This window comes from Rhinopithecus bieti, unplaced genomic scaffold, assembly GCF_001698545.2.
Source record: "Rhinopithecus bieti isolate Rb0 unplaced genomic scaffold, ASM169854v2 scaffold_7212, whole genome shotgun sequence".
In the NCBI taxonomy this organism is placed as follows: domain Eukaryota; kingdom Metazoa; phylum Chordata; class Mammalia; order Primates; family Cercopithecidae; genus Rhinopithecus; species Rhinopithecus bieti.
Genome location: NW_016806198.1, coordinates 3,235,770 through 3,260,542, shown reverse-complemented (window position 1 = coordinate 3,260,542; position 24,773 = coordinate 3,235,770). Strand labels below are relative to the sequence as shown.

The window sequence follows — 24,773 nt, the reverse complement described above, 5'->3', positions numbered from 1 at the left end:
TTGGAACAAACAACTGAGCCCCATAGCCTAACCAAGTTGACACATATAATTAACTATTACACTAATTCACAATTTTACAAAACTATGCATACAAAACAGTAGCTGTCTATGAGCAGGGTATGACCTGCAGCCTGCCAGTTTGCAGTCCTTTCTTTGCATGTCGGAGCAAGGGACTTGGCCCTTTATATAGACCTACGATGTAATAATACCCTAACCACATACCCACCATACGACTGGAATCACACATACACTGCCACAAGAGGTCTGCAGTGAAGGTCCCAAAGTCCCAGACAGTATGTAGAGAAAGAGTCCTGTTTTTTGTTTGTGTTGCTTTTACCACTGTGCTGATGGAATGCTATCTGATAACACACTTTTCTGACTCCTTTCTGACTCATAAAATTATTTTCACTGTAAAACCCAAACCTCAGTTGCTAGGTAGTGATTTAGAGTCACAGGAGGGGGCAGTGAGGGGAGAAGGCAGGGAGCTGGGGCTAGGAAAAAGCCCAGGGCTTTGTCAGCCTATAATCACCAACCATTCCACTCACCCTACTGGGTGAGACTCTTCTATACTCGCCCCAGACAGTTCGTATCTGGTGCTCCTCTTTCAAAGCTGTCATGCTGTAAAGTTGTGTTGTCACTGATTTGTAAGAGCGGTTTATATATTGTGAATATTTATTTTTTCTTTCTTATATGTATTGTAATTGGTTTTTCTAATTTTTAAAACATTGTGATGTCTTACACTGTAATTCTGTACAGGCTTACAGCTTTTCTGAGTCTATTTGAATAATATAAGTACTAGAAATGTGGCTAAAATGGGCCCATTAAAAGCAGTGGGCCAGGCACAGTGGCTCATGTCTGCAATCCCGGCACTTTGGAAGACTGAGGTGGGCAGATTGCTTGAGCTCAGGAATTTGAGACCAGCCTGGGCAACATGGTGAAATTCCATCTCTACAAAAAATTTAAAAACAAAAAATAGCTGAGTATAGTGGCATGTGCCTGTAGTCTCTGCTACTTGGGAGGCTGAGCCCAGGAGATATGGGCTGCAGTGAGATATAATTGCACCACTGTCCTCCAGCCTAGGTGACAGAGTGAGGAAAAAATAAAAATGAAAAGAAGGAAGAAAAAAAAGCATTGACACACTTCTTTTTTTTTTTTTTTTTTGAGACAGGGTCTCATTCTGTTACACAGGCTGGAGGGCAGTGGCGTGATCACAGCTCACTCCCACGGTCAAGCGATCCTCCTGCCTCAGCCTCCTGCATAGCTGGGACTACACACATACACCACCATGCCCAGCTAATTCTTAAATTCCTTTTAGAGACACAGTCTCACTGTATTGCCCAGGCTGGTATTGAACTCCTGGGCTCAAGTGATCTTCCTGCCTTCACCTCCCCAAGTGTTAGGATTACAGGTGTGAGCCACTGTGCCCGGCCAGCACACAAATTATATCACCTAGAAATCGATAATTTCACTAAAAGCCAGAAGAGAGAACTAAAATTATTTAGGGTAAATATGTGTCTTATGTTTCTTAATTCAGCAACAAATTAGTTATGTTTATGCAACCATCATCATATAAAAATAAAAACAATTATAATTCAGTGGATCTTTTTTCACTTTATGGGAAGCAGGTTTGGTTTACCTGGCTTCAGTGCTTTTCCCTGCTGTTTACTTTTCACAAGTAAGTCATCTTTATTGTCATTTTTTTACTGCAAAGTTCATTGGAGTCATCATTTTGAAGAAACCAAAATAGATGAGGTGGGCCCATATTGTGGTGGCCATTTCTCTGATCTTTAGAAAAATAGTTCTCCGTATTTGAAAACTAAGAATGCTCATAGAAGGACAATCTAACAGGCTTGCTATTTATAAGACACATGAATTTGACTCCCATTTGAATGGATGTTTATCTCTGTCAAACTTATGCTTTGGACAGCAAAACACGTAATTTGTAAATTTTTGTTATTATTTTTGAGACAGAGTCCCCTCTTGTTGCCCAGGCTAGAGTGCAGTGGCATGATTACGGCTCACATCAGCCTCAACTTCCCAGGCTCAAGCTATCCTCCCACCTCAGCTTCCCAAGTAGCTGGGACTATAGGTACATGGCACCATACCCAGCTATTTTTTTTTTTTCTATTTTTTGTAGAGATGAGGGTCTCACTACATTGCCGAGGCTGGTCTTGAACTCCTGGGCTCAAGCACTCCTCCTGCCTTGGCCTCCCAAAATGCTGGGATTACAGCCATGAGCCACTGTGTCCAGCCGAAACTCCTAATTTGAATGAGAATGGCATCCATTGAAGGCATTGTCCCCAATTGCTTTGTGACATCAGTCCTGGATCAAATGCAAACAGATTTTTCCTTATGACAAATTCTGCACTATAGCCCACAGTATTATATTGCTTTACTCTGTTTTTTTTTTTTTGTTTTTTTCCCTGAGGTAGAGTATCTCTCTGTCACCCAGGGTAGAGTGCAGTGGTACAATCTTGGCTCACTGCAACCTCTGCCTCCCGGGTTCAAGTGATTCTCCTGCCTCAGCTTCCTGAGTAGCTGGGACTGTAGGCGTGCGCCACCACGCCCAGCTAATTTTTGTATTTTTAGTAGAGACGAGGTTTCATCATATTGGTCAGGCTGGTCTTGAACTCCTGACCTCGTGATCCTCCTGCCTCGGCCTCCCAAAGTGCTGGGATTATAGGCATGAGCCACCGCACCCGGCTATATTGCTTTACTCTTAACATAGATTAAATGCCTATTACCTGATAGATTTTGTATGGCACACATTAAGAACATGCATTTTCTTGCATCTCTTGCTCTTTTTCTACTCTCCTTAAGCATTCATAGGCATGTATTTTCTACTATGATGGCTTATAACAAAAATCTGTAATACTCTTACTTGTGGTCATTGCTGGCTATGTAATTCGCTGAGACCAGTGCAAAATGAAAATATGGGACCTCTTCTGTAAAAAACAGGAAAAAATACAGTTAAAGATACTAATGTAATAGGGATAATAGTGATACTGGAGTAACTACATGAACTTAAACATTGCAAAACTAATAGTTGTGATGTCATAATTTTATATAATACAATAAACAATAATCATTCATTAATGTGATGTCCTGACTACTGTATTTTCTGGCTCATTTTCTGCAAATTCATCAAAATTTATTCTTTTCATTTCACTTTCATTTTCAATAGATATGAAATTTATGTCACACAATTTCTTTACCAATAGATAAGACTGAAAGCAACACCAGCCAGTCTTGGAAAATATAAAATCACAAATAAATTTTGATAATTTTTCATTTTGTAAAAGATCTTTCTACTGATGCAGCTGTTAAGAGTGTTTCATAAACTGTGACAGCACTGATATAAATTTCTGATAAATTATTTTGAAATATAAATTTTAGGCCGGGCGCGGTGGCTCAAGCCTGTAATCCCAGCACTTTGGGAGGCCGAGACGGGCGGATCACGAGGTCAGGAGATCGAGACCATCCTGGCTAACATGGTGAAACCCCGTCTCTACTAAAAAATACAAAAAACTAGCCGGGCGAGGTGGCGGGCGCCTGTAGTCCCAGCTACTCGGGAGGCTGAGGCAGGAGAATGGCGTAAACCTGGGAGGCGGAGCTTGCAGTGAGCTGAGATCCAGCCACTGCACTCCAGCCTGGGCGACAGAGCGAGACTCGGTCTCAAAAATAAAAAAATAAAAAATAAAAAAATAAAATGAAATATAAATTTTAGTACTTCTAGAGTTGTTGGTTCTTGTGGAATAATTTTCTAAAGGGACTTAACTCCTTAGACAACTCAGTTTTAAGTAAAAATCTGAATTTAATTTTAAGTATAAATTTATACAATGATATTTTAATGTTTCTGCAGACATAAGGAAATATTTCCTGAAACTTGTGGAGGTCTTACAAGAAACTGAAAGTGGCTTCATAATTTGTATATAATTCATAAGGCCTGTTTATGTATTCTGTCACTGACTCTTCAATTACAAGAAAAAAAATGTTTAATTATCTTCCTGCCAAACAAGCTAAACAATTGGTTTGTACTTCCTAGGAAAATAGCATTCTTTTCTGTAGAATGTGACAATCTTTAAACTTAATTTCTGTTTCTAAGCCTGAGGTTATTTGCTTTCCAGTGTTGTAGTAGTTTTCAAACCTAGACATTCTAAATGCTTTAAGAATTCTAATAACCCCCTACTATGCTACGACTATGTTCATGTATACACTTTTATTGTATACATGTTGTACTGATTTACTGACAAGTTAGCGGAATGCGTTCCTGTCCCAGTACTCAGGGTGGAGAGTTACTATTTGTGCAGATGATGCAGGGCTAAGCTCTGGGAAGGGATAGGCGAGCTGGTCCCTTCCCAGGCGACCAGTGGGAGCACTGCTAGTTCTGGCAATGCCCATATGCAGAGCCCTTTCCTATCTTTGGAGCCACAGCCACTACTCTCCTGACTGTTACTTCTGCTGCTGCCATCATTACCACTGCAACTGGGCCCAGGTACTGGCTCAGCTGCACTCTGGACTGCCCTAAATCATGCACACATGCATGTCTTCCCAGCTAGGGTGTTTCCACTGCTCATGTGCATGCTTCATTGTCTTACTGGCTTCACTTACCAAACACAAATTCAAAGATAAAATCACTAAGAATTACAAGACGGCAACAGCAGAGGATTAAACCAAGCATGGGCCCCTTCTGAGAGTGCAACTGCACAGCATATGGTCCTATAGATAGTCTATTAGGCGTCAGGATTTGGACTTTGTGTAGAAGAGAGGATAAGATGACAAGGAAATGATGGGCACTGACAGATTTCCTCCATGATCTTAACTTAAAGCAATAGGTTGTTGATAAATCTACATCATCTTCATACTGAAATGTATGCTCTTTGAGAGCAAGAATCTTGTCTTATGCAGCCCTATATTCCCCATGGGACCTACCTCTGTGCCTTCCATATAGCAGATGTTAAGTACATTAGTTTGAACACATAAATTGCTATTCTTCTGTTTCAGAAGGGTAACGTGTAAAGAGTTGGGAACAGGTGGTCCTTTTATATAAGGCATTAAACTGATCAAAACTGGTATAAAAAAATCTGATCTTGTCTGATCCAGGAGGAGAAATATCATTAGTAAGCATTGTGTTTTCTGTGTTCTTTCCACAAATGTGCCCTGTATAAACTTCCTGAGTTTGGTAGAGGAGAATCCTGGTTTTGCTTGCACATACAGAGCATGATGGATTTCATTTTTTCCCCTTTGTTTCCATGTCTTAGAAGCAAAATCATAGAAGGAAACTCTATAGACAATTTCAGATGGAAGATAAAAAAGGATTGGAAGTACAATTTGGCCATGACAATTAGGTGGGAAAGGGTGATGAAACTTATTAACCTAATAAGCTAAAGTACTTAAAGTAATAAGAAGTAACTTATTAACCTAATAAGCTAAAGTCCATCCTTTTCTATCTATTACTATGGGCTACATTTTGCACTGCATAAAGACAGAAAGGAGGGATAACATATAGAGGAATGAGTTATTTCCCATTTACTGGATTACATGGTTCCTGTGGCATGAATTTTTTTTAACTTCAAAGATTTTACACAATCTACATGTCAAAAATTCCTGATTGGCTGGGCATGGTGGCTCACGCCTGTAATGCCAGCACTTTGGGAGGCCGAGGCTGGCGGATCACCTGAGGTCAGGAGTTCGAGGCCAGCCTGGCCAACATGGTGAAATCCTGTCTCTACTAATACAAAAATTAGCGGGGCACGGTGGCAAGTGCCTGTAATCTCAGTTACTCGGGAGGCTGAGGCAGGAGAATCACTTGAACCCGGGAGACAGAGGTTGCACTGAGCCGAGATCCCACCACTGCACTCCAGTCTGGGCGTCTTGGGAAAAAAAAATTCATGATCACTAGTCATGCTATTAGTTAATAGCAGATCACAGGATTATAGGTCTAGATGTGAGGAAGTAAGAAATCTCAAAGTGCTGATTTTTTTTTTTTTTAAGTTTATGGGAAGAACAAATATTAAAGATCTAAGTCTCTAAGTTAAAGACTAATCACTGTCTTCTTCACCAACAGGTCTTAATCTTAATACTTTGAAGGGTAAATATATTTATTTCAATTCCCACAAATGCTGCATTTCTCTAATAAAACCTGATAAAGGCTGGGTGTGGTGGCCCGTGCCTATAGTCCTAGCTACTCGGGAGACTGAAGTGGGAGGACAGCTTGAGCCCCAGGAGGTTGAGGCTGGTGTGAGCCGCAATTATGCCATTGCACTCCAGCCTGGGTGACAGAGTGAGACCCTGTCTCAAAGAAAAAAAAAAACAAAATCGAAAACCTGACAAAAGATGTGGATAAGATTGTAACAGTTTATGGATTCCCAGACAAGTATTTTGCCTTTCATTTTACTTCCTCCTTATGAGAATTGTTACCAGATTCTTGGTAACATAAATGCACAATTGGATGCATTTCACACATGTCAATATAAACTGCATTCAATCTTTGAAAGAAAGATATTATTGCAATTCTGCAACAGAGTAAAGTAAGCCAGGGGACTAGTTACTTATGCAGATAACAGTAACAGTCATACATTTAATAAATGTTGAGTGTCTGCTATATATCAGGCACTTTAATAGTGCTGGGGATATATCTGTGAACAAAACAATAAAACAAAACAAAATGTTTGCCCTCATGTAGCTCACATTACATTGAAGAAACACAAGCAAAAAATAATGTACCTAAGTGTGTTGGAGGCCAAAAGGTTGAGGGGTCATGATCAACTCAGTATACCACTGGAGGCCATATGAGTAAACAGCAGACTGTCTCATAAACGCAGAATGTTGGCAAACTGACAAACTGCATCTGCCACTAGAAGGAATGCTGAGAGCAGTCATGCCCCAAGCACAGTGTTTCTTGTGATTAGGTATATCTGAACCTGTTAGTAATAATTATGTAATAATTATTACTATTAGTAATAATATGAACCTGTGATCAATTAAGCAGCTGACCAATCGTTACCTCCTCCTCCCTGCTCTTTCTACCCAATAAATAAGAAGGGCTGTGGAAACCTGGGGACTGCCTTTGCTCACTAGAAGCGGGGAGCTCTCTTCTTTCCTGGTTTCCCTTCCTTTAAAATAGTTTCTTTTTCCTAAGTTTACATTTCTACGTCCATCCCTTCCTTCAGTCTTGTAATGACGGTCTCAAGCAGTATTAGTGGCAGTCAGTCACATACGTGAAAAAGTACATTGTAGAGGTTTATTTCTACAGGACAAACCACCTTCAAAACCAGGTGACTCAAAACAATAAGTATTTATTATTGCTTACTAGAGCAAACGGAAAGGAAAATGGAAATGTGTGTGTGATAGAGAGAGAGGAAGAGGAAGAGAGAGGGAGAGGTACAAGGGGGTTGGGTTGCAATTTTAAATAAGGGGATCACCTTATTGAGAAGGCAGCTGTGGTATGCAGCCTCTTGGATGGTCCCCAGTAGTCTGAATTTCCTGGGCTTCTTTGAGTATCCTCTTTCTTTGAGTATGGGCTGGACCTAGTAACTCCTTTCTAACAAAGAGAATATGGCAAAAGTGACAAGACTTTTCCAAGATTAAGTTATAATGAGATTGTCTTCCTTTGTGGACGCTCTTGCTTGCTTTAATTTCCAAGATTAAGTTATAATGAGATTGTCTTCCTTTTGTGCGCACCCTTGCTTGCTTGCTCTGATGGAAGCTGGGTACCATGTTGTGAGATGCTCTATGCAGAGGTCCCTCCATAGAGGCAAGGAACTGAAGGAGGCCCCAGCCACTGAAGGGCCCTTTTTTTTTTCTTTCTTTTCTTCTCTTTCTTTCTTTCTTTCTTTCTTTCTTTCTTTCTTTCTTTCTTTCTTTCTTTCTTTCTCTTTCTTTCTTTCTTTCTTTCTTTCTTTCTTTCTTTCTTTCTTTCTTTTTCTTTCTTTCTTCTTTCTTTCTTTTCTTTCTCTCTCTCTCTCTCTCTCTTTCTTTCTTTTTTTTTTTTTTTTTGAGACAGGGTGTCCCTTTGTTACCCAGGCTGGAGTACAGTGGGGTTATCTTGACTCACTGCAACCTCTACCTCCTGGGCTCAAGAGATCCTCCTACCTCAGCCTCCCAAGTAGTTGGGACTACAGGTGCAAGCAACTACACCCGGCTAATTTTTGTATTTTTTGTAGAGGTGGGGTTTTGCCATGTTCCCCAGGCTGATCTTGAACTCCTGAGCTCAAACAATCCACCTGCCTTGGCCTCCAAAAGTGCTGAAATTACAGGTGTGAGCCACTGTGTCTGGTCTGGAACTAGGGCCTTTAGTTCAAGAGCCCATAGGGAACTGAACCCCACTAACAACCATGTGAGTGGGCTTGAAGGTGGTCCTCCCTCAGTAGAGCTTACAGATGAGACAACAGCCCTGGGGACATCCTGACTGCCGAGAATCCTTGAGGCTGAGGCACCCCGCTAAGTTGTACCTGGAATCCTGACCCCAGAAACAATGAGATAATAGATGTTTGTTTTTAGATCCTAAGACTTGGAGTCTTAGGGGACTAAAGACAGCAGTAGATAACTAATACAGTGATGTTTGAACATAGACTTGAAGAAGCTGAGTGAGAAGGCTATGCGGCTGTCTTGGAGAAGTGCATTCCAGGCAGAGGAAAAGCCAGTGCACAGACACTGAAGCATGGCATGACTGATGTGTATAAGGAGTATCATATACATGATCATCTACAGTCCACTGAGGAGAACAACAGATGAGGTAACGTGTATGACTGGAGGCCAGAGCATATTGGGCCTAGTGGGTTATTAGAACTTTAGCCTTACTCCGAGAGAAATTGGCAGCTGCGTTGCAGGGTTTGGAGACAGTAGTGGCATGATCTCATTTATGTTTGTGAAAGATCACTCTAGCTTGTGTTGAGAATTGTCTGTAAGGTATAAGGGGGAAAGCAGGGAGCTCACTTAGTCGGTTGCAATAATCTAGGCAAGAAATGAATGAAAATCACGAAGGTAGTTAGTAGAAAGATGATAACAGAGGTAGATTCTGGACATGCTCTAAACGTTGACCCACTGATTTCTGGATTGTGAAAGAAAGAAGAGTCAAGGAAGACTCCATGGCTTTTGGTTCGAGTAAGTGAAAAAACAGGAAGAATGTAGGTGGCTCAGGTGTGGGGAAGAGGAAAACCAGAAATTCACCTTTAATCATGTCGAACTTAATTAAGAACAGCTAGTGCTGTTCAAGTCAAGTAGAGCTGTTAAGTAGACAACTGGATATATGAGTCTAGAGGTCAGGGTGATGTCTGGGCTGAATATATAAATTTAGGAGTTGTCAGCATATAAATAGTATTTAAAATTATGAGACTGAATGAGTTCACCAAGTATTGATAAAGAAAGGGACCCAGGACTGAGAACTGGGGCAATTCAACATTCAGACATCAGGAAACAGAAGAGATCAGCAGAGGAACCTGGGAAGGAACAGCCAGGGAGGTAGGAGGAAAATCCAGTGTAATGTCTCAGAACCAATTAAAGAACGCATCTTAAATGAGGTAACCAACTGCTACTATGCTGGGATGAACACTGAGAAACAACTCTTGGGTTTAGCAGTTTAATAAAGTTCTGAGAGCAAAAAAAAATAAAAATAAAAAAAGTGACTATAGGGGGTTTAGCAGTGGGAGGGAAAGGACTGATGTTAGTAAGAATAGACTAATCTTTCCAGGAGCTTTGCTGCCAAGGAACTAGTGAGATCAGGTGGTATCTGGTGAGGGAAATGGAGTTAGGTTTTAAAAATATATTTGGGGCCAGACTCGGTGGCTCATGCCTGTAATCCCAGCACTTTGGGAGGCCAAGGCAGGTGGATTACTTGAGGCCAGGAGTTTGAGACCAGCCTGCTCAACACGGTGAAACCCCGTCTCTACTAAAAATATGAAAATTAGCTGGGCGTGGTGGCACACTTCTATAATCTCAGTCGGGAGGCTGAGGCAGGAGAATCACTTGAACCTGGGAGTGGAGCTTGCAGTGAGCCGGGATCACACTACTGCACTCCAGCCTGGGTGACATAATAAGACTCTGTCTCAAAAAAATAAACAAGTAAAATAAATATCAAGATATTTGGGCCTGGCGCGGTGGCTCACACCTGTAATCCCAGCACTTTGGGAGGCCGAGGTGGGTGGATCACCTGAGGTCGGGAGTTCGAGATCAGCCTAACATGGAGAAACCCCGTCTCTACTAAAAATACAAAATTAGCCAGGCGTGATGGCGCATGCCTGCAATTCCAGCTACTCAGGAGGCTGAGGCAGGAGAATCACTTGAACCTGGGAGGCAGAGGTTGCAGTGAGTCAAGATCACACCATTGCGCTCCATCCTGGGCAACAAGAGCAAAACTGTCTCAAAAAAAAAAAAAAAAAAATTGGGCCCGGCACAGTGGCTCATGACTGTAATCCCAGCACTTTGGGAGGCCAAGGTGGCCCAATCGCTTGAGCCCAGGAATTCAAGACCAGCATGGGCAACACGGTGAAACCCCGTCTCTACGAAAAATACAAAAATTAGCCCGGTGTGATAGTGTGCACCTGTAATTCCAGCCACTCAGGAAGGTGAGGCAGGAAGACCACCCCAACCCAGAGAGGTCAAGTCTGCAGTGAGTTGTGATCATGCCACTGCACTCCAGCCTCGGTGACAGAAGGGGACCCTGTCTCAAAAAGAGATTTATCTTCTGATGGGAAAGTGGGAATGTTGAGAAGAGGGCAAAAAATTGACATAATAGAGGGAAGAATGGTCAATGTCCTTAGGTAGGTGAAAGAGAATCCAATCTAGCGCCCAAGAGGCTGAGTTTTGGGTAGAAATTCAAAGTTTGGGCCGGGCGAGGTGGCTCAAGCCTGTAATCCCAGCACTTTGGGAGGCCGAGACAGGCGGATCACGAGGTCAGGAGATCGAGACCATCCTGGCTAACACGGTGAAACCCCGTCTCTACTAAAAAATACAAAAAACTAGCCGGGCGAGGTGGCGGGCGCCTGTAGTCCCAGCTACTCAGGAGGCTGAGGCAGGAGAATGGCGTGAACCCGGGAGGCGGAGCTTGCAGTGAGCTGAGATCCAGCCACTGCACTCCAGCCTGGGTGGCAGAGCGAGACTCCATCTCAAAAAAAAAAAAAAAAAAAAAAAAAAAGTTTGTTTACAGTTTCAGGAAAAAAAATGTAAATGGATGAAATGAACAAGAAATATTACTGATGTCTTATCTAGTAGTCTCTTCAAGTTATTATCTGTATCTTTCATTGTCTTTGAGATATTTTACAACTCTGTAAGTGGCAGATAACTGATAGAAATGCAAATAATTCTTTTCCATAGACATATAGTGAATTTTGCCCAGTGGAGGCACAGTTGATTCCCCTCCCCCATTATAGAGGCCAGTTGTGCATCTTAAGCAAATTCATTTTGACATGCCTCGTATCTATATATGTATCTGTTTTTAGGATTATTTTTTAAACTAGTTCCAACATCTTAGTGGTTCCTTTATTAGTGAGTTAAGTAAAATCTTTGGCACATGTTCAGTTTATATTTATATGAGAATTTATATGAGAATTTTTTTTTTTCTTTCTTTTAAAGAGGCCAGGTGCAGTGCATGTAATCTCAGCACTTTGGGAGACTGAGATGGGGAGATCGCTTGAGGCCAGGAGTGCAAGACCAGCCTGGGCAACATAGCAAGACATTGACTCTACCAAAAAAAAAAAAAAAAAAAAAGGATTCTTCAACTTCAACAATAATAACACGAGGAAAGGTAATGCACAAAGACACAGATGCTTAGGTGGGTGGAAGTAGTGGTGCCAACCAGGGCAAGTTCTTTCCAATAGCTTCACTTTTCTGAGAAAAGATGTAAAATAGGAGAGTGGCAAATGGACTAGAGAATTTTAATGACTGCAGCATTAAAAGCCACTTGAGGTCAAGCAAAGTGGCTCATGCCTGTAATCCCAGCACTATGGGAGGCCAACGCGGGTGGATCACCTAAGGTCAGGAGTTTGAGACCAGCCTGGCCAACATGGTGAAACCCCGTCGCTACTAAAAATACAAAAATTAGCCAGGCATTGTGACGCTCGCCTGTAATCCCAGCTACTTGGGAGGCTGAGGTAGGAGAATTGCTTGAACCCGGGAGGCAGATGCTGCAGTGAGCGGAGATCATACCACTTCACTCCAGCCTGGGTGACAGAGGGAGACTGTCTCAAAAAAAAAAAAAAAAAAAAAAGCCACTTGCGGTTAGTGGTCATGAATTTAAAGTGAGCTATTAATGTATTGAATTTCTCCAGGCACAGTTCAACTGCATGGGTGCACACACAAAGGAGGGAAGGTTGAATTAACCAGGATTTTGGCTTTGGTAAGTGGGTAGGCAAAAGCAATATAAGGAGGCAAGAGAGTTGGGGATATATATAAAGGACTGATTATAATGATTTACTAGGAATTTAATCCAGGTAAGGAGGTAAGAGAAGATTCATGAGAAATGAATGACAGTGAAAATGTGATGAGATCAAAAGACTGGAGATCCCAGTAGAGTTGATGGATTGTTGGAGTTGCAGTACTAAAACAATGAGCTGGAATGGCAGGTGTTAATAGTTAGAAAGGAAGAAAACAACACTATTTCTGTTTGGGGTCGGCATTCTAGCATCTGATACAGACATTCTATTGTTTGAGGATCACTTACCTGCTAACCACCACACTCCCCTTTTTGTGTGTAGGAGGACAGATGTTTTGCATGGAGTGCTTACTTATTCCTTCTAGTCTCTCTCAAATTGATGATTCCATGCAATCAAGTTTTTTTGTTTTGTTTTGTTTTTTCAAGAGTGAACAAAATCTGCAGACAGGCAGGCAGCATGATGAGCAGGGTCTCTGTGGAAGGTTGTGCAGTTTGTACACTGCACAAGGGACACCGGGCTGAGATCCATCCCAAACTCTGCTCACTGACTGTGGCCCCATCACCAGTTGACATTTTTGGCCCACAAAGGCTCATGCCCTGCCACCATGGGGCTGTTCCTTGGGTCATGCCTTTTCTGCTTCCCAGAAAGGTGCTGTGTAGGCCAGCGAGCTCTGATAAAGACTGCATGTGCACCATGAGGTTTAAGCCAGAGGGCTGGGCTTGAGGGAGATGTGCCCTTTTGTTGAAAAAATCCCTTGTGGACTTGTATCCTCAAAATCCTCAAATTGCTTCAAGCATTCAGTCTTTTTGAACGAAGAGACCCGATATTATACTTCCTCAATTATATGTATAAAGTAGCTCTTGACATATAGTTTCATTTGGGTAATTAGGTTTTACTTCTCCCAAAACCAATACTTGGCTTTCTAGATCACTGCTATTTGAAAAAAACGATGAGATATCATATGCATTATTTATGGATCACTGGTCTTTCCACTGTTTCTTGTCTATTTATCAGGAAAATCTTAAGATTAGACTAATATATTTATGAAAAACCAGTTGAATGTTTTGTTTTGTTTTGTTTTGTTTTTTTCTCCTGATAAGTAATGTGAAAGAGTGGGCAGAAGTTGCTTAAATAGTTTACAGGGGTAAAGAAATTCGACTTGCTCATTTACCGTTTTACAGTCTTCTTTAATATATCAGCTCATTTTGAGAGATCTCACTTATCAATGGTTCTTGAGTTTTCAGGCACCTTATGCAAATGTTGCAGTCTCCTTAAACCAGGTATCTATTAAGCTACATACAAAAATATCTGCAAAGGTTTTGTGTGTGTGTGTGTGTGTGTGTGTAGGAATTCTAGCAGTAACCACTCATTGAAGTAAAAATCTAATACAGGGCACGGCTTTGTAGAGACAAAATAATCCATGTCAGAGTAAGCAAATGTTAGTGTGTAGGATGAGCTTCACAAAAACAAAGGCCATTTTCAGCACACTTTTAGGCAGTAATCAAGGGAAGGCTGCTAATGAGGTAGTTCAATGTCATTTCCCCTGACTTAATGGCAGTAGAAAATGAAAGATTAAGGCTATTTAAGCCAACAGGAAAATCATGAATCTCTACCTTTAAGCTACTTCTGGGTCCTTGTGAAGAATCTGCAAAATCCCTGATGCTCTCCCGCTAGGCACATGGAATATTTTCACCAACACAAAAAACAGTGCTGATTCTGACACCGCAAGCACTGCTCAATTCTCATTTATTTCCTACTGGTGACGCTTTCACCAAAGGCCATGCTACGTTGTTCTGAACCCCTTTCAGGCCATCACTATTTCCTCTTTTATCTTTGCCTAGAAATGTGATGTTTGGGCAAAGAAGGAAAAGGGAAAGTACGAAACAGGGATGAGTGGGAGAGAGACAGCAAGAAACAGGGGTGAGAAACTGTACACTGCAGCTTTCTCACAACCCCTGACAGGGTGCGTCATCAGATGCTCATTATTTTACTTAAGAGTACAATGAGATTCCAGAACATCAGCCAAATCTCTAGTCTAACCTGGGCATAAAATTGCATGCTGAAATAAAATACATTTTTCTCCAAATAATTTATTAAAAATGACACTTGATATTCATGTGGAAATTAAGACCAAATTGCAATATGCTTTCCATTTCCAATGTACAAAGAGTTTTGTTCCTGACAATGATAAATTCTAAATAATAAGTAAAATAAATATGGCATTTATTTAGGTAGTGTGAGCCACAGGTTAATCTTCAGTGGTGTTTGGTTGATGGGAGAGAAAATGCTCCATCAGAATTGTTGTAAGAACTTTCAAATGTGCTTGACATGCATTCAGGAGTGGTGACTTACGCCTGTAATCCCAGCACTTTGGGAGGCCGAGGCAAGTGGATCACCTGAGATCAGGATTTCGAGACCAGCCTGGCCAACATGGTGAAACCCCATCTCTACTGGAAATACAAAAATTAGCCAGGTGTGGTGGTGGGCACCTGTAATCCCAGCTACTTGGGAGGCTGAGGCAGGAGAATCGCTGGAACCCAGAAGGCGGAGGTTGCAGTGAGCCAGGATCCCACCACTGCACTCCAGTCTGGGTGACAGAATGAGACTCTGTCTCAAAAAAAAAAAAAAGGAATCTTAGTTTAACGGTTTCGGGTTATAGCCCCAGGGATGGGGATGGGGATGATTGACTATGCATTTGATATGTATCTTATTAATCATAAGGTTCTTTCCCCCATAGCAAAGTACATATAAATGCAAAGCTTTAGTGCTTAGCTGACTGTAATAGGACATCTTCATAAAAGGAATACACTTAACACCTCAGCCAATAAGCCAGAGAATCTTATGCTGCACAAATGTGCAGTTTTAATGTGTTGCTCAGGCTATAGTATTATTTTTTAAGTTTTTGGTTTTGTTTTATACCATGCATTTATTTCCCTCTGAATTAATCACAGGTACTTTCTTTAACATAAGCTATTTTAAGTATAAACTTTATTCCTGAATATTTTCAGATGCATTCTGCTAGTTCAAATAAACTCACAGACATTAATCCAATTTGAATAACTACATATGAATGAGGCACAGTATTATTCAATCCAGAGTGTGTCACTTCCATTCATGAAGGCTTGCTATGCATAAATATAAAAATATTTTATCTTCTGATGCTTTCACTTTTGAAGTACTCCCTTCAAGGGACTTCAAAAAAATTAAAGAGCTTTCAAAGTGTTCTGTGAGGCTATGATTTGAGGGGGAGATGAATGGAAATGGCTAATGATAGTTACTTAACTGGAGATATTTGTGGTAACATGCGAAAGTATAAATGAACTCCAACAAACTCATTTTTCCCTGAAACTTTTGGTGGAAAATTATATATTATTTTGAGACAGGGTCTTGCTCTGTTGCCCAGGCCAGGCTGGGGTGCAGTGGCGTGACCTCGGCTCACTGTACCCTTGACCTCCTGGGCTCAAGCGATTTTCCCACTTCAGCCCACTCCCAAGTGTCTGGGACTACAGACATGTACCACCACTCTTGGCTAATTTTTGTATTTTTTTGTGGAGATAGGGTTTCACCATGTTGCCCAGGCTGGTCTTGAACTCTTGGACCCAAGCAATCTGCCCACCTTGGCCTCCCAAAGTGCTGGGATTACAGATGTGAGCCACTGCACCCAGCCTATTATTTTGAAAGGTTATTCTGCCTTTACTGAAATGCAACAAACAGTTATTGAGCACCTACTATATTATTATATAGGCCATTCCTACTAGGCTACCGCAGCCATTGATGATCTTATCTCTTCCTTTGTGTGTGTGTGTGTCTGTGAAGCTATTTGTATATTTTCGGTTAGTTTGCTTGCGAAGCAGCTTGGAGAAGTTTCATCTACTTTTTTTTTTTTTTTGAGACGGAGTCTCGCTCTGTCGCCCAGGCTGCAGTGCAGTGGCACCATCTCGGCTCACTGTAAGCTCTGCCTCCCGGGTTCACGCCATTCTCCTGCCTCAGCCTCCCGAGTAATTGGGACTACAGGCACCCACCACCGTGCCCGGCTAATTTTTTGTGTTTTTAGTAGAGACAGGGTTTCACCATGGTCTCGATCTCTTGACCACGTGATCCACCCACCTCAGCCTCCCAAAGTGCTGGGATTACAGGCGTGAGCCGCCGTGCCCAGCCTGTTTCATTTACTTTTTATCAGTTCGTTGGTTTTATAAAGCATCTCAGAAAGTGGACCCAGAAATCACAGATCTGCCATTAGTATTTATTCTTTAAAGATACTTTGGAGATTCATTTTCTTGAGTGGCACTGCCATGCTTATTCAGTGAAAACCTGTGGGGTATAGAAATGGAATGGAGAGTTTTAAACAGCTCTGCCAAAACTGTACTTTGGGCTCCAGACTTCACTGTCCTTAGGCATTGAAACCATCACCTGGTTTGCATTCTTCATGACTGAGGTTAACTTAAAACAAAAATGGTAGGAAAGCTTTTCTATGCTTCGGGTAAGAGACAAATTTGCTTTTGTAGAACTGGTGGCTGAGAAAGGCAGACAGGGCCTGACTAAAGAAGACATTTGTCACCACTAGCCACCAGGTGAAGTTGTGGAACCCAAAGGTGACAGCCATGGAAACGTAGATCATCAGTTCTGCTAAGTAGTTAGGGGAAGAAACATATTCAAACCAGTCTCCAAATGGGATCCTGTGGTTACAGTGAATGACCACTCCTGAAAGGGTAAAAGAAGATCTCATAAGCATTTAAAGGTTTGAAAAGAAAGTTTCACCACTTCACTCCCAAATCATTTACAGAAACTTTTTTTATTTTTTTGAGACACAGTCTTGCTCTGTTGTCCAGGCTGGAGTGCAGTGGTGCAGTCATGGCTCACTGTAGTCTCATCCTTCCAGGGCCAGGCAATCCTCCCGTCTCAAACTCCCCAGTGGCTAGAACCACAGGTACGCACCACCATGCCTGGCTCATTTTTTGAATTTTTTGTAAAGACAGGGTCTGCCTATGTTGCCCAGGTTGGTCTCAAACCGCTGGACTCAAGTGATCCTCCCATCTCAGCCTCCCAAAGTGCTGGGATTATCAGTGTGAGCCAACCTGCCCAGCCCAGAAACTCTTATTTAGAAGAGTATCATAGATGTGTGTAAACCACCATCCTGTCACACTTCTGTCAGTCTATTACATATTGAAAAGTCGTATGCTTAGGTTAAATTGTCAACTGTCAATAAGCACAAGAGAAAAGCCAGTTACTCCAGCAATCCTCCAAGCTACTACTTAAAGAGCTCAGACTACTCCAGAGTCAGACCGCACAAGTTTAAATCCTGGCTCTCCCACTTACTAGCTGTGTAACTTTAGATAAATTGCTTAACCTCTTTGTGCCTTAGTTTCCTCATCTGTAAAATGAAGACTAGTCTGTCATCTCATGTCAGCATTGTGAAGCTGTATGTAAAGCACTCAGAACAGGGCCTGGGACAAAATAAGTACTTGATAAATATTAAAACTATTCAATTTTTTGGCCGGACGCGGTGGCTCATGCTTGTAATCCTAGCACTTTGGGAGACTGAGGTGGGCGGATCACCTGAGGTCAGGAGTTCGAAACCAGCCTGGCCAACATGATGAAACCCCGTCTCTACTAAAAATATAAAAATTAGCCAGGTGTGGTGGCACATGCCTGTAATCCCAGTTACTTGGGAGGCTGAGGCATGAGAATCGCTTGAACCTAGGAGGCGGAGGTTGCAGTGAGCTGAGGTGGCGCCACTGCACTCCAGCCTGGGTGACAGAGTGAGAGTCTGTCTCCAAATAAATAAATAAAATAAAATAAAATAAATAATAGGCCAGGCACAGTGGCTCACACCTATAATTGGGGCACTTTGGGAGGCCGAGGTGGGTGGATCACCTGAGGTCAGGATTTCGAGACCACCCTGGCTAACATGGTGAAACCTTGTCTCTACTAAAAAAATACAAAAATTAGCTGGGTGTGGTGGTGCACGCCTGTAGTTCCACCTACTTGAGAGGCTGAGGCAGGAGAATCGCTTGAACCCGGGAGGCAGAGGTTGCAGTGAGCCGAGATTGTGCCATTGCACTCCAGCCTGGGTGACAGAGCGAGACTCCATCTCAAAAATAAAATAAATAAATAAATAAAACTATTCAGTTTTTTTTTTTTTTGAGACAGAGTCTAGCTCTGTCACCCTAGCTGGAGTGCAGTGGCATGATCTCGGCTCACTGCAACTTCCGCCTCCCAGGTTCAAGTGATTCTAGTGCCTCAGCCTCCCAAGTAGCTGGGACTACAGGTGCCCACACCACTACACCCAGCTAATTTTTGTATTTTTAGTAGAGACGGGGTTTCACCATGTTGGCCAGGCTGATCTTGAACTCCTGACCTCAAGTGATCCGCCTACCTTGGCTTCCCAAAGTGCTGGGATTACAGGCATGAGCCACTGTGCCTGGCCTATTCAATTTCTAATATTTCAAAAAACCTAATGGAAACTGTACCTGTAATAAGTCAACACAAACTAACTTAAAGGTCAAGTTTTTATGCTGTGGCTGGTACTAACTCCATGGTAACACTTAGTTCTCACATGCTGATGAGACACAAAATGTAGAATCACAGAATGTCAGAACTACTTGGGTCCAGAGAGGTCTTTCAATGTAAGGCTCTCATTTTCACAGATAGGAAGATCGAGGTCCAGAGAAGTGTCTTGCCAAAAATAAATATTTGATATAGTCAACTAACTAGGGCAGGAAGGAAACATATACAGGCCCATGGAGAACTAACTTCTGAGGGTTAAAATCCATATGCAGAGGCTTTAAAAGAGGTCTCACCTGCTTTATTTTTCCTGAGATTGCTGAGAATAACATGGCACTTATACTGATGGGCAGATGACCAGATGAACATCATCATCCCGAGAATATGGAACCACCGTGCTTGCATCAGTACATTTTTCCCTGTTACGTAGGCTGTAGGAATAAGAATTGTTAGCCAACACTAAACGATTTCACAGGCTCAGGGAATTAAACAAATCATTTAGTCAGCAGAAACACAATTATCCACTTATTCTGTTCCTCAATATCCTAATGTAATTTCCCAAGCACAAAGAGGGGAACCTGTTCCTCAATATCCCGATGTAATTTCCTGATGTAATTTCCCAGTACAGAGGGCAGAGCTCTGTCTCTCTGGACAAAGGAGATATGTTCATCAGTTACGGGCAGCTTCAGTCCCCGTGGCAGAGAATTCCATACAGACACATTCTCTTGCTTCTTCTCTAAATGGTTCAAGCACAAAGTTCAGCTCCCCTACTGTGATCTACTTTCACATGGTAAGACTCTTTTGTGTTTACCTTGCTAAGTCCAGTTTTAAGTCTTCTTATGTTTTACAGTGAAGAAAAACACTTTCTAAGGAAATCTCTCTCTGAGCTACCATCCTGCTAGGGAGAGCCTGAAAGCGGAATGCTGACTTGACTAGCTCTGGCCAATGAAGGAAATCACCAGTGGAAAGGCTACCAGGGGTCTTTCTCAAAAGAGGGGGACAGTAAACTGCAAGATGAACAACTCGATGCCATCCAGGTCTGGATAAGAGAGAACACAGTCGAGAGACTGAGTTTCAGGAGTGGAAACACTCAAAGCATCTTCTTCCACTTTCTTCTCTGGCTGCTAGGAAGATGGGAAAAACAGACCACCTGGTGACCTGTGGAGCAAACCACTGGCTTCAGAAAACAGAGACATCCCTCTGAGCAGCAGGAAGCAGTCAGCTTAGTCTGAGGCTTGACTGAAGAAACAAATGTGTCCACTGATAATGGGCAAGAGCCTGAGGCTCTGGAGCCAAGGGGGAACCCTAAAAAGCTGATTCAAGTAAGAGAACCAAGGATCATGCAATTCCACATGGCCACCTCAAAGCAGGAATCAGTTAATGACAGTTAAGGACTCATAAAAATCCACCGGTCTGCCTGTGTCAATTTATTTTTTAAAAGCTTGTTTTATATAATCAATCTACTATAGTCTTTTAGTGTTTACAAGTTTAGGCATTTAACTACTAGGTTATATTTTTTAAAAAATTCAAAACAGACTGGGTACAGTGGCTCACACCTGTAATCCTGGCACTTTGGGGGACCAAGGCAGGAGGATCACTTGAAGGGTTTGAGACCAGCCTGCCAACATAGGGAGAACCTGTGTCTACAAAAATGAAATAAGCAAAATATTAAAAATACAGTTTTAAATCTGATAGGCTTCAAGAGCAAGTCAACAGGATGAAAAGTTAGAGTGTCTAGAAGTTCAAATCACTAATAAGTCCTTTACTCTAAATGCTGAGAATTTACCTATGGGAAAAAGGATTTGTTAAGGGTAATGCCAGAATTATAATGCAGGAAAAGGGAGGCAGATGGAAGGGTCACATTTCCTCAGTTCTACTGAGTATTTATTTGTTTATTCATTAGTTACTTAAGGAGTGCCTACTAAGCCTGGCCCTGCTGCAGGTACAAAGGATAAAGCAGGAAATAAGTCAGGCAAGATCCCAGTCCTTATAGTTACATCCTAGTTTGCAGAGTCTTCTTTTCACTTTAAGAAGAACCCTGTGAAATCAGTATGTGTCAGTAATTACTAATGAAGCCTCTGAGGCTCAGAGAAGCTCAATGAGCCAGACGCAGGCCCATGAGACTCTGGAGCCCATGTTATTTCTATCACACCCTTTGGTTGGCAAATGTCCCAGTGTGTTTTCTCTCAATGAATTACTGAAACCAACTTTCCCCATATTGTCCCAAATGATCCCACATGACCCTCGAAGGACAAGAGTGAAACAGAAAACAGCTTCAGAAAGGAGTGCTTGGAAAGTTATTTTTATGGGCTCCTCTTCCTTGACTGTCTATGCAGGAGGGAAGGCAGAAGTTGAGATGCAGCCAGTAGAGGAAACTCTGGGAGAGGCAGGTAATGCCAACAGACATGAACACACTGAAAGCTAGCAGCCACCAAGTGCTCTGCAAAGTTCCTTTAGGGGGAGAACCAGCACTGCCCACCAGGAATGACAGCCCCTTCCATTGTACTGGCTGGCAGAATGCCACCACAGACATGCCAGGGAGGAATAAGTTCAGAGGAATCAGACAGAGAGATATGATAGCTAAGTGGCTGGAGCCAATGAATAATTCATGAATTGAGAAAGATCGTCAATAAATCCTCCTTTAAAATCACTCCTCTAGTCAGAGGCCTTAGGTTGAGCTACAGCAAAAGAGAGAAGACTTTCATGGGGCACTCATACCAAAATCTAACCTGAGGAGGAAGCTCACTCACAGATTGTTGGAAATCGCTAGAGTTGACGAGGATGGACAGGGCAGCTAGAAACATGGAGCCCTGGGTTTAAAGACAATGGTCATTACAGACCTACAGGGTCTAGACTGACAGATACTAAGGCTGCAAGGTCAGGTTAACCTCAGCACTATAAACTCATTTCCATCACCCCAAGTGACTTGATTTCTTTATAATCATGCATTGTTTTTACAAAAATGGTAGTCATATGTGTTAGATAATGTCCCCTCCTCCCCCCATAAAACAAAAAATCCCTTTCATTTCCTTCTCCTAAACAAGGTCATAGTTTGGCTTCCCTCTTCCTGGCTAGTGAGAGCTTAGAGACTAAAACACAATTTTCACTACCACAGTACTCTTTGTCCTCTCCCCTCAGGCAGCATCACTTGAAGAAAAGCTCTGTTGTGATGGGAACAACCACAAGAACTAAGTGGCAACAAAATGGCTCCCCACCCCCTCTGCAAATCCCAACTCCATGCAAGCACCACTCCCTTCCCTCATTTTCTTTTCTTTTTTGAGATGGAGTCTCGCTCTGTTGCTCAGGCTGAAGTGCAGTGGTGCGATCTCGGCTCACTGCAACGTCCACCTCCCGGTTTCAAGCAATTCTCCTGCCTCAGCCTCCCCAGTAGCTGGGACTACAGGCGTGTGCCACCACGCCTGGCTAATTTTTTTTTATTTTTAGTAGAGACAGAGTTTCACCATGTTGGCCAGGCTGGTCTCAAACTCCTGGCTTCAAGTGATCCACCTGCCTCGGCCTCCCAAAGTGGTGGGATTACAGGTGTGAGCCACCATGCCCGGCCTTTTAAAATCGATTTGAGGCTCATCTCCTTAAAACTCTGCAAAATGCACTGGGCCTGTCTCTTTGTTTTGCATGTCTTATAATGCTTAGCAGAGCACAAACCCTGAGAGTACCTCATATACCCTGGGGTGGGAGGGAGCTCCTGGCAGGGCTGGACCCACTCACCATTCCTGCCATCCATTGGCACTTGGCTTAGCACAGTTAGGCCAACAAGGACATAGTAGACAAGTCCAAAACAGTACTGTACGACGTGAATCATGACATTGGAGAAGACACTGATGTAGAGGCACTCGAAGAGTCTTCGTAAGCTGTGCAGCCACAGAAATACTAGCACTAAGAATGCAGACAGCGCCAGCTCCCCTCCTACAATTCAGAAGGCGACAGGGTCAGCATTTCTCTTCTGGGATTAATCCAAAGTTTTGTTTTTCCCTACTGTTAAGTAGAGTATGAAATTCCGTCTAACATCTTCCTTTTTGGTAGTAAGGAAGAAATGGGACAAATGAAGTCAAGGAATTTGACTTCACTCAAATTACACAGTTATACAGTAATCTAGTGACAGGGCTGGCCCAAACACCCATCCCTCTACTGCTTCATTGTTTGACAGCCTTCCAGGCTTCATGGGACATCATGGTCAGGAGGTCTGTGAAGAGGTCTGTGGGTCTCTGGTCCCTGGCACTAACAGCCAGATGCAAACTGTCTGGAAGAGTTCCCAGTGGCCTCTGAGTGGCCCCAGCCATGGGATTCCCAGCATCTCAGGCACCACAGAGGCAGAGAGGGGGACAGGAACAGAAACAGAGTTATGCATTTCTTTCCACATAAAAAAAAAAGAAATTATACTTTTAGAGGGATGGTGAGCCCAAGATCTACTTCCCCACCTGTCTTTCACGACCTGCCCACCAAAAATTCTGAAGAAAAGCTGGCTTTAAAAAACACACACTTAGTTTTCTCTTTTTATTTTTTGTTTTTTGGTTAATTTTATGTGTCAACTTCTTTATTTTATTTTTGAGACAGGGTTTTGCTCTGTCACCCAGGCTGGAGTGCAGTGGCATAGTCAGGCCTCACTGCAGCTTTGAACTCCTGAGCTCAAGTGATCCTGTCTCAGCCTCCTGAGTAACTAGGACTACAGTCATGTGCCACCACGCCTGACTAATTTAAAAACAATTTTTTTTTGTAGAGACAGGGTCTCCCTATGTTGCCCAGGCTGGTCTCGAACTCCCGGCCTCAAGCCATCCTCCAGCCTCAGCCTCCCAAAGTGCTGGGATTTTAGGTGTGAGATACCACACCCAGTCACTTTAAAAAAAAAAAAAAGAGTCACAGCTGGGCCCAGTGGCTCATGCCTGTAATCTTAGCACTTTGGGAGGCCGAGGCGGGCAGATTGCCTGAGCTCAGGAGTGAAACCTCATCTCTACTAAAAATACAAAAAATTAGCCAGGCGTGGCGGCAAGCTACTCGGGAGGCTGAGGTAGGAGAATTGCTTGAACCCAGGAGGGGGCAGTTGCAGTGAGCCAAGATCGGGTCACTGCACTCCAGCCTAGGAGACAGAGTGAGACTGTATCTCCATTTAAAAAAAAAAAAAGTCTCATATATACACACACACACACACACACACGCACGCACGCATGCACACCATAAAGATGCAACTTAATTAACTTTTACAAATTAAGCCAACCAATCCCACCCATATAACAGCACTCAGATCCAGAAACAGAACACTTTAGGGAGCTGAGGTTGGAGGAGATCGCTTGAGACCAGGAGTTTGAGACCAGCCTGGGCAACAGAGCAGGTCCCCCATCTCTAAAAACATTTAAAAAAATTAGCTGGGCACGGTGGCATGCACCTGTAGTCCCAACTACTCAAGAGGCACGCTTGAGCCCAGGAGTTAAAGGCTGGGGTGAGCTATGATCATGCCATGGCACTCCAGCCTGGACAACAGAGCGAGACCCTCTCTCTTAAAAAAAAAAAAAAAAAGAAAAAAATGAAACAAAAGAAACAGGCTGGGTGCAGTGGCTCATGCCTGTAATCCCAGCACTTTGGGAGGCCAAGGTGGGTGGATCACGAGGTCAGGAGTTCGAGACCAGCCTGGCCAACATAGTGAAACCCCGTCTCTACTGAAAATACAAAAATTAGCCAGGCATGGTGGCACATGCCTGTAGTCCCAGCTACTCGGGAAGCTGAGGCAGGACAATCACTTGAATCTGGGAGAGGGAGGTTACAGTGAGTTGAGATCAGGCCACTGCACTCCGCCTGGGCAACAGAGCGAGACTCCATCCTTAAAAAAAAAAAAAAAAAACAAGGGCGCGGTGGCTCAAGCCTGTAATCCCAGCACTCTGGGAGGCC

The 24,773-nt window shown here is 42.8% G+C and overlaps 1 protein-coding gene and 1 long non-coding RNA gene across 3 annotated transcripts in view; one reads left to right on the top strand and one right to left on the bottom strand.

The window, feature by feature from the left end:
- The window catches only part of SRD5A3 (steroid 5 alpha-reductase 3), a 43,591-nt gene that overhangs the window by 2,379 nt on the left and 16,439 nt on the right, over positions 1-24,773 (bottom strand). The window contains exons 3-5 of one of the 2 annotated variants that reach the window (XM_017875108.1): positions 22,602-22,799; positions 19,172-19,306; positions 2,882-2,945 (exon numbers count right to left, since the gene is read on the bottom strand). In XM_017875108.1, the coding sequence (XP_017730597.1) occupies positions 2,882-2,945; positions 19,172-19,306; positions 22,602-22,799 (397 nt within the window). Of the gene's footprint in view, positions 1-2,881; positions 2,946-16,596; positions 17,073-19,171; positions 19,307-22,601; positions 22,800-24,773 lie in introns of those variants that run through there. The other variant, XM_017875107.1, reaches the window with a different exon arrangement.
- LOC108531596 (uncharacterized) lies at positions 122-20,283 on the top strand. The gene is made up of 4 exons (XR_001886219.1): positions 122-293; positions 8,574-8,737; positions 11,572-11,743; positions 19,726-20,283. It is a non-coding gene; the product is annotated as an uncharacterized LOC108531596 (long non-coding RNA).